Source organism: Aphelocoma coerulescens, chromosome 2 (genome assembly GCF_041296385.1).
Source record: "Aphelocoma coerulescens isolate FSJ_1873_10779 chromosome 2, UR_Acoe_1.0, whole genome shotgun sequence".
NCBI lineage: Eukaryota > Metazoa > Chordata > Aves > Passeriformes > Corvidae > Aphelocoma > Aphelocoma coerulescens.
The window spans coordinates 75,563,909-75,573,097 of NC_091015.1; the positions used below are offsets into that span (position 1 = coordinate 75,563,909).

Genomic DNA, 9,189 nt, shown 5'->3' on the forward strand with positions numbered 1-9,189 from the left:
AACCAGTATCTTCAAACACTGTTCTCTTACCAGCAACATGAAAAATTGCCATTTCACATAGAGATTATTTTTTTAGTGACTGAAGGTAATGGCATCTACAAATCTGTATATATTCTACAACTCTGTAAAGTAAGTTTAATAAAGGCTGGCATTAGAACACTGTTATAAATAAATTTAATATGTATCTGGTTGCCTCACAGCAATTCCCAAACACAGCTACATTTAAATCACTTTAAACCTTGTTTTCATCTGTTTAGCTTAGGATGATTTTAATTACAAATACACCTGTATTACAGTCTCACCAATTTTGTATCTCGTTACTGTAAATATTTCAGTGCCTCTCTGTAATCCAGTCTCAAAGAAAATGACAACTAAACAGTTTAGCTCTTTGGTTGGTTTACTTCAGTCTAGGAGGTCGCCAGGCCTTGAGCTCTAATAAGGGAAGGAGTCTTGAGACATACCTTCTTCAAAAACATATGATTCAAAATACAGTCATAACTAAAAGCAAAGTCAGCCAAGCTCCCCAAGACACTCTCACACAACTTTTTCCAAGAGCAGAACCACTGAGAAAATATTAAGCAGCCTTAGCAAGGAGAAAGAAAGCTTTCTAGTGGCACAGGGATTCGCAAACTGTGTGTGCTATTCACAGCTGTAGGACTCAATACATGTTGGTGTACCTGTGTTAGCATACACATTTCATCCCAGCAAATGGGAATGTAAAGATGAACTTATGTTTAGTTGAAAAAACCACAGTAGTCTCAACTAAGCCACACTCACCCGAACATCCTATACTTAAGTGCAACATGCATAGATTCATAGAATGTTTGGGGTTGGAAGGGACCTTTAGAGGTCATCTCATCCAAACTTCCCTGCAATGAGCAGGGACACCATCAACTAGATCAGGTGGATCAGAGCCCCATCCAACCTGACCTTGAATGTTTTCAGGAACAGAGCTTCAACCACCTCTTCAGGCAACCTGTGTCAAAGTATCACCATCCTCTTTTTAAAAAATTCTTCCTTATATCCAACGTGAATCAACCTTCCTTCAGCTAAAGGAGTCTAAGCCCCCTTTATGTACTCAAAGGTGACCATAACATCTTCCTAGAACCTTCTCTTCTCCAGGATAAACAGCCCTAACTCTCTCAGCCTGTCCTCACGGGACAGGTGCTCCTGCCCCCTGACAATTCTTGAGGCCCATCTTTGACCTCAGTCCAACAGAGCTGGATGCAATACTCCAGGTGGGGCCTCACCAGAGAGGAGTGGAGAGGCAGAATCCCCTCCCTCGACCTGCTAGCCACACTGCTTTGGATGCAGCCCAGAATAGGCCTGGATTTCTGGAAGCGTGCATCACCAACTCATATCCAGCCTCTCATCCATCAGCAAGCCCAAGTCCCTGGCAGAGCTGCTCTCAGTCTACTCATGCCCCAGCTTGCACCGATACTCGGGGTTGCACCAAGCCAAGTGCAGCACAATAAATACTAAATTGATTACACAAAACATTAAAAAGCAAAAAACCCAAGATTTTTTACAACTTAATAGCAGAAAAATCATGACCTACCACTAAGAAAGACAGAGGACATTTTAAAAAACTGGTCTGCAAAACAGCAACAGTAGAAAAAAGCCTCTTAGCTACTCTCTTTTTGAGGGCAAGCTCGCAATTTTCTCTGAAAAAACTGCAACTGTGAGATGGAGGCATTATTTCCTCCCTCAAGAGACAGCACAACCCCGAAGACAGAATTAGAGGATGGACCAACAAAAGGATTACCAACCTAGAGTAACAGTGACATTTATGCTGAAACCATGCCTGTGTGTGCTCTGTGGTCCAGCTGTAGCAGCTCTGACAGAACCATGCACACACAGAGGCTGCAGGGCACCCCAGAGGTCACCTACTACAATCTCCTGCTCAGAGAATGGCCAAAATCAGCAAGTCATACACAGCTGAGTCCACCTGGGTTTTGAGACCTCTTTGGGCAGTTCCTCCAACACGCTGACTAGCCTCACAGTTAAAAGATTTTTCCTAATATGAAATAAGAATTTTCATTTTTACATCTTGAGTCCATTGTCTCTTTGTGTTGCTATTAATCTCCTGGAAGAGCCTTGCTATACCTTCTCTATATTCTTATTAGGTATTTGCTGCTCTTAATCTGAACGCACCCATTTCTCTCAGCCATGGGCCTCTGCCCCCATCATCATTTTGGTTACTCTCAACCAGACTCACTCCAATATGTTTTTCTTGTCTTTTTTTTTTTTAACTGGAGAGGCCAAAACTGGACACAACACTCCAGATGTAGTCCTAGAAGTGCTGCATGTAGGGGAAAAAACAACTCCCTTAACACCCTTCCCACATACTTACTAATACCCCTCAGTATGCAGCTGGCCTTCTTTACCTCAAGAGCGTGCTGCTGACTCACGTTCAATTTGCTGTCCAGCAGGTAGGCGGGGTTGTTTTGTCCCAGATGAAGGACTTCACATTTGCCTTTATTAAAAGTCATGAGGTTCCTGACAGCCCATTTCTGTCAAGTTTCTTCCATGGCAGCCCTATTCTTCATTATACAACAGGGCTGAAGTTCCCCAAGCTTTGGTATTATCTGGGAAATTGGTGAGGATTCATGCCATTCCTTCATCCCAGGTAGTTGATAAAGACATGTAACAGCATCAGCCTCAATATCAACTTCTGAGAGCTCTATTAGCAATTGGCTGCCACTGGATCTCTGTACTGCTGGTCACAAACCTTTAAGGTCAATCGTCCTGCTAATTTTCCAATCACTTTATGGTCCACCTTACAAGTCCATATTTCGTCAAGTGGACAACAGGGATCACATGGGAGACCATGCTGCAGGCACTGCTGAAGTCCAGGTAAACAACATCCACCGTTTGCCCTATGAACACTGAGCCAGTCATCCCAGTGTGTTACGATTTCATCACATGATGCTATGGCACCACCTGCACCAATCTGGAATACTTTTGCTCAAACATTTTTGCGTGTGCAAAAGAGATTCTGAACTCTGTCCTGCCACAGTTGTTAGAATCAGCAGCAGCTCAGTTTGTCCATGGCAGGGGAGCAAGAACTGGTTCTAATTACTGACTGGAGGAATAAATAACTCAGAGGAAGTGATGTGCTGCCAGCAATCGAAGACAATTTGCAATGTCCCAGCTAACACAGTCAATTATTTCATCTGCTTTTTTCTTCTCCTAAGATACCACTCACTAATATTGTTTTTCTCCAACACTCCACAGCCTCCAAGACTGTCACAACAACACTTTGAAACAAACCCCAGAATATTAATGAAATGCTATAGCAGTCATCATCTACAATTTGTACCAGTGCACAGTACTGTTAGCCTAAATGAGAGAAAACTGTCAATATCTCAGTTTTACAAGTTCTTCCCAATTAGGATACATTTTTGTTTACAGTAGGAGTAGAAAGCCAAGTACCAAATTTAAACATCTGTTTTGCTAATACAGTATCATATTGCTGGGACATAGACAAAACTTCTGATGTTGACTATTAGTCCATTGTCCTGGGTTGCCTTTTAAAAAAAATACACATTAAACATTTCTTCAAATCTATTTGTTTTAGCTCAATGTGCTAGCTTACTACTAAACCAAATCAAGCAGAGTTGCATACAAATACAACGACCTAAGTGTGCTTCAAGGTGCAAATCTGTTGACAGGAATTAAAACAGTAAAACTGTATTTGTGTAAGTCCATATGGACACTCTTAATAAAGACTTTTTACTTAGTATTTTCCTGTTTAAGGTTTATGAAACTACCTAGGTTACACTACTCAATATGCTACTCTAGAAACTCTTTAGCACCAAAGTATAAAAATTTCCTCACAAAATAAACCTGGTGGTTTAAGATCCCTTCTGCCCACTGCCTGCAGACACCGCCAAGCAAGGCCTACCTTCAAGACACCAGCAGGTAACAGTGCAATACTTTAGATACTGCTGCATACAGTTTTAAGTTCCTGATCCTGTAGCTAGGCCCTCTGGGAAAAACCTTATAAGATGTCTCAAGGGACTTGATGAAACTCACGAATCCAGAGAGGCTTTCAGGAACAGGATCAATGAAAGTGGCTTTCACTGGTCTTGTGGTCCCCTTTGCCAGGTAACGTCCTAACTACATCAGCACAAGATCAACTACAACACATGTAGAAACTTGAACTAGTTTCATCAAGGAAAACATCTTTGGATTTGGACATCTACATTATAATCAAAGTGCTCTGACTCTTTCCTTTGAATGTTTAATTAGCAAGTTAAAAAATTACCAAGAAAAGTTATTTTATTCTCTTCTCCTTCAAGTCACACTTAAAATCTCTGAAATCTGTTACATGGATGAGAATGGCACTGCTCCAAAGTAAACCAGCATGTGCACACACATGCACATGAAAGCGCAAAATTAAACATAAAATTAACAATAGGAACATACAGATACTCTTCAAGAAGCAGTTTAATAAGTCAACAATGTAAACATCCCTCCCATTTATACAACTGCACCAGTAATTCCCATCATCAGTCTATCCAAAGCCAGCATTTAGAAACATTGGGGCCACATCTGGAAGACGAAACCCAGATGCTGGACACAACAGCTCCCTCACTTGGCATGTGCTTAGCTCTCAAAGAAGCCGTCATTTTAACCCAAGTGCCAAAGCTTCTTAAAAAGTGCATGAGGAGGCTGGGTATTTTAGCATGGGATGACCAAGTAAACAGGTAGCGTGCTGAGCACAGTGTAACCTAAGTCAATGCTGTGTGGAGCTGTTAACATTCTGCCCCTACAAAAGCACAGTCAATGGGAAGAACTCCACAATTCTACTCCAAGAACACCCAACACGGAGATACAAAAATGCTCTTTTTGTTCTGTGATATGACTCCCACACCTCAAATCTTCATGGTGGGTGAGTTGGGTGAGTCAACACCATCCTTACTCCATGGTGCTGCTACTTTTTGTTTCTTGGTTTTAATAATACAGCTGCTGACAGTGCACTTCTTATAAGGCAGGGTGGTAGCCCAGAAAGGAAAATACTGTGGTTTAGTTCCTTCCCTAGTGGGGGAAATCTACCCATATCTCCACCTTCCAAGAGAAGATACAAGCTACAAGTCACATCCTCCAAGCAGCATCTGCTCACCTTTCCTATTTGAGACTGATTTTATAAAAGGCTCCACACTTAAAAAAACCACACATGCAAACATAATGAAATATGGCTCTATCAGGCACTTGGGGAGAAAAGGGCAGGAAATTCTGCGCTTTGCATGTTTATTCCAAGAATATATATGACAAATAACTTCTGAAATCATGGATCAGAGGCTGTATGTCTCCACTCTCAGAAGGTAACATCTTCTTACACATCCTCTTCCTGGCTCAGTGAATCATGCATTCTTTTTCTGGATAACAACACAATTTCAGTCAGAACAACTGAAGACAACACACAACTTGGCAACTGGGATATTTGCCCAGAAAGTGGAAGATGTAGGTTGATGCCTCTAGGCAAAAAAGAAATCTGAAGCAGGGTCTACCACATTCTGAACAAACACTTTAGCTAATCATCTTTGAAAAGCAGTACCATCTCCTCTTCCAATTGTCTTATAAAGCCGTCACTGAACATAATAGAAGACTGACTCTGCAGTACGTTGGGCACAATTGGAGAATTCCCACCTGACCAAGCTCCCTGTGAGACTATGGCAAAATAACAACATCAAGAAAGCATAACAACATCAGAAGAACACAACAGACTTACTATTGTAAGCCTGGCATCATGCTACTCATCTCTCATACAAGGGGAAAAGAATCAGATATCCTAATAACTTTAAAGGTATTGGCTATATGGCATTCAGTGCTTAGGCACCTTCAGAGCTTGATGATAAGAGACTGAGTTTTCAGGACTGCAGTCTTGACCCCAAGCACATAGAACAGTTCCAATACAGTATTTCTGAGCTTACTCATTGATAATAGTTAGGGGAGCGGGAGACCAGAATCAGTGATATAACCTCATGTCCCGACTGCACTGAGCACTTCCATGTCTTTCCAAATTCACTACTGAGAGACAATTAACACCAAACCACAGAATACTTCTGTAGAGTGGGTGTTACATTGAAAATATGAACACTTGTCAATTAATTCCAGTTCAAGTTAGCTGTCTACCCAGAGCTCATCTTTTTATGTAATGGAGGTTAGTGAGCTGCATAGGGTTAAAAAGCTATCCCTTATAACAAATGCACATATATGACACCTACTGGTTTGCCTATCTACCATTTCTTCCCCAATATATTACTTCCTAATTTAATCTATGTAGTTGATTTGCAGCATCCATGCTCTGGGCTGAATCCCACAGATATCCCCCCAAGCACGTTTGCTTTGGCACTGTTAAATAAACCCACTAGAAAACACACAGAGATAACAGACAATAAAACAATCAGAAAACCATCTAACCTAATTATTTTTAATTCATCTGTAAGTTTTATCAGCTATCTACAGAGTATCACCACATGTGGGATATTGCAATTCCAACGTTACTCTGTTGTTCATGTAAGAGCTTTCAACGTTTGCTCTGCAAGTGCAGTGATTCTTTGGATGAAGCGTCACCCTGCCAGCTTTACAAGGACAACACTGCTGATCAGTGTGCTATACAAAGGACGAAGTATAGTACTTCCCAAATAATAAAAACTAATTGAGCAACAATTTGTGTGTAACACACCCTCAATTTTGCATATAATATTTAATCCCCTGACTTATATTACCGATTTAATAACGTAAACGCTTTGGTTTTACAGTCAATTTCAGGTTCATAAATACATGTGAAAGGCACTTCCAGAGCACTGTCTCCAGGCATCTTGAAATTCCTTGACAAACAGCAGTTGGGAAGAATCTTCCGCTTCTACTCCCTGCAGCCACTCTAAATGGCATGGGATCTTTGTATTGCAATTTAAAAACTGCTTTTTTCTGTTATCCATCTATTCTGTCCTACAATACAAAGGAAAACAAATGCCTTATGAATTACGTTCCACTTGCACTGCATCAGCACGTTTAGGTACAGGCAAGACACTGAAGAAAACGCGAGATGCAGACCTAAGGGTTCTGCAGGCAGCATTCTACAAAAAAAAAAAAAAAAAAAACAACCCACCAACAATGGAAGATGCCTAACTAGCCAGCACCCTCACACTCATTTGCAACCTGGAATTTGCAAAGAAAGGCAAATATCGGAAGCGATGCACTTAAATCTGACGAGTAACTCCAACTCGGTAACCCAGCTAAGATCAATGTAACCACGATTAAACCGCGCAGCCCAGAGACAAAACGAGCATCTCGCGGAGTGGGAGCTAGCCCGCCACAGCCGCGAGGAGAGGGAATGCGCACCTACCCATTCCCAGCCGCCGCCTTCTCCTCCTCCTCCCGCCTTCCCTCCTGCCTAGCGGGGGACAGGCGGGAGACAAAGGGGAGGCGAGGATCCCCCCGCAGCCCGGCGGTGCCGGAGCGGGGTGAGCGCCCGGAAATCCCACAATCCCCGCGGCCCCGGCGGGAAACCCTTCCCTCCCTCCTCGCGGGCCGCTCCACCGGGAAACCCCGGCCCGAAGCCGCGCACGTGGGACTGCGTGGAGATGGGGGGGGTGGGGGGGAGGGGGGTGGAGGGTGGCGGAGGGAAGAGGCGGCTCCGCCGGGTCGGGCCTCCGGGGCGCCTCCTCCCGCCGCTGAGGGTAGAGCCGGGGGAAAGGAAGGGGTTCACGGGGCTGACCCGCGACCTCACCTGCTGCTTGCCCCTCGCGTAGGGCGGCTTCGCGGCTCCCAGGTGGTGCCGTCGGGTCCGGATCTTACCGCCGCCGCCGCCACCGCTGCCACCCGAGGCCATGATGTGATCCGGCCCGCCGCCGCCGGCGGCCTCCTCCCCCTCGTCCTGGTGCGGCCGCTGTGCTCCGCCGCGGCCCGGCAGCGCTGTCACTGTCACCGTCCCCGCGGGGACGCGCCCGGCCCGGCCCGGCCCGGCCCGGCCTCTCTCCCCCCGCGCCGCTCCCGCCCGCCACGCGCCGCGCGCGGCCTCTGGTGCGCGCGCGGGGGGCTCCCCCGCGGCCTCCGCCCCGCCCCTGCTGCGCGCGCGCGCGCTCGCGCGTCTCTCCCTGTCACGCGTCTCTCCCTTCCCCGCGTTCCCTCCGCGATCCCTCCCGCCTGCCGCTCCTCGCTCGCGCTCTCCCGCCCGGCGGCGGGGCCCCGCGCACTGTCCGCCCGCCCGCCCGCCCGCGGCCCGAGCCGCCGCCGCCGCCGCACCCCCCTGCCCCGCCGACCAACCACACGCCGGCCGCCCCGGGCCGCGCGCGCGTCACCAGCCCGCGCGGGCGCGTCACACAAGCGGCGCCGGGCGGATGGCCCGGCAGCCCCCGCGCGCGCACCGCCCCCGCCCCAAGGGAAGCGGGAGGGGCCGGGCCGGGCCGGGCGGGCTGCGCGGGAAAAGCGCTCGCCGGGATCTGCCGCGACCCGCAAAGGGATGTGGAGGGGAAAATGGCCACCCCCGCGCGCAGCTCAGGGACGCCTTGAGGGCTAAGAGCGGAGGCTTGTGCCGGGCTCCCGTCGCGGGTGACTGCACCGCCTTCTCTCCTCTTTCCGCGGCGTTTCACGGCCTGGGTCAGGTTGAAAGGGACCACAGTGAGTCATCTGGTCCAACATTCCCGCTCAAGAAGTGTCGCCCCAGAGCACATGGCACAGGATTGTATCCACAGTTCCTTTATTTCTCCAGTGAGGGAGACTCCACAGCCTCTCTGGGCAGCCTGTTCCACTCGCACAGTAAAGATTTTTCCCTCGTATTTAGGAGCGATTTCCTGTGCAGAACTGCCCGTTGCCTCTTGACCTGCTGCTTGGCACCACCGAACAGAGCCCGGCTCCGTCCTTCTGACACTCTGCCCCGGGGACACAACTTACCCACGCTGAACCTCCCCTAGGGGACAGCGGCGGGGGGGGGGGGGGGCAGTGTTGTTCCCTTGTCCCTGATGAGGAGCAGCGTGGAGAACGCGGCAGGAAAAACGGCACCGGGAGGTCGGTGGTGTTTCCCCAGGATGCCACTAGCGACTGGGTTTGTGTAAGCCAAGAGAAACAGCAAGATGCGGGTTTTTCATCGCTCAGTGTTGGCATATGGAAAAGAGGTAGGGGGGAATAGCTTCAACACAGCTTTTACTTCCTCAAAACATGAGGAAGAGTGCATTCATA

General features: G+C 47.4%; 1 protein-coding gene across 4 annotated transcripts in view; it reads right to left on the reverse strand.

Annotated features, from left to right (window-relative positions):
- Positions 1–7,992, reverse strand: part of NUP153 (nucleoporin 153) — a 43,728-nt gene extending 35,736 nt beyond the window's left edge. For all 4 annotated transcript variants that reach the window (XM_069008069.1, XM_069008068.1, XM_069008067.1 and 1 more), the window contains exon 1: positions 7,742–7,992. In XM_069008069.1, the coding sequence (XP_068864170.1) occupies positions 7,742–7,843 (102 nt within the window). In that variant the 5' untranslated portion in view covers positions 7,844–7,992. The remainder of the gene's footprint in view (positions 1–7,741) is intronic.
- Between the last annotated feature and the right edge of the window lie 1,197 nt (positions 7,993–9,189).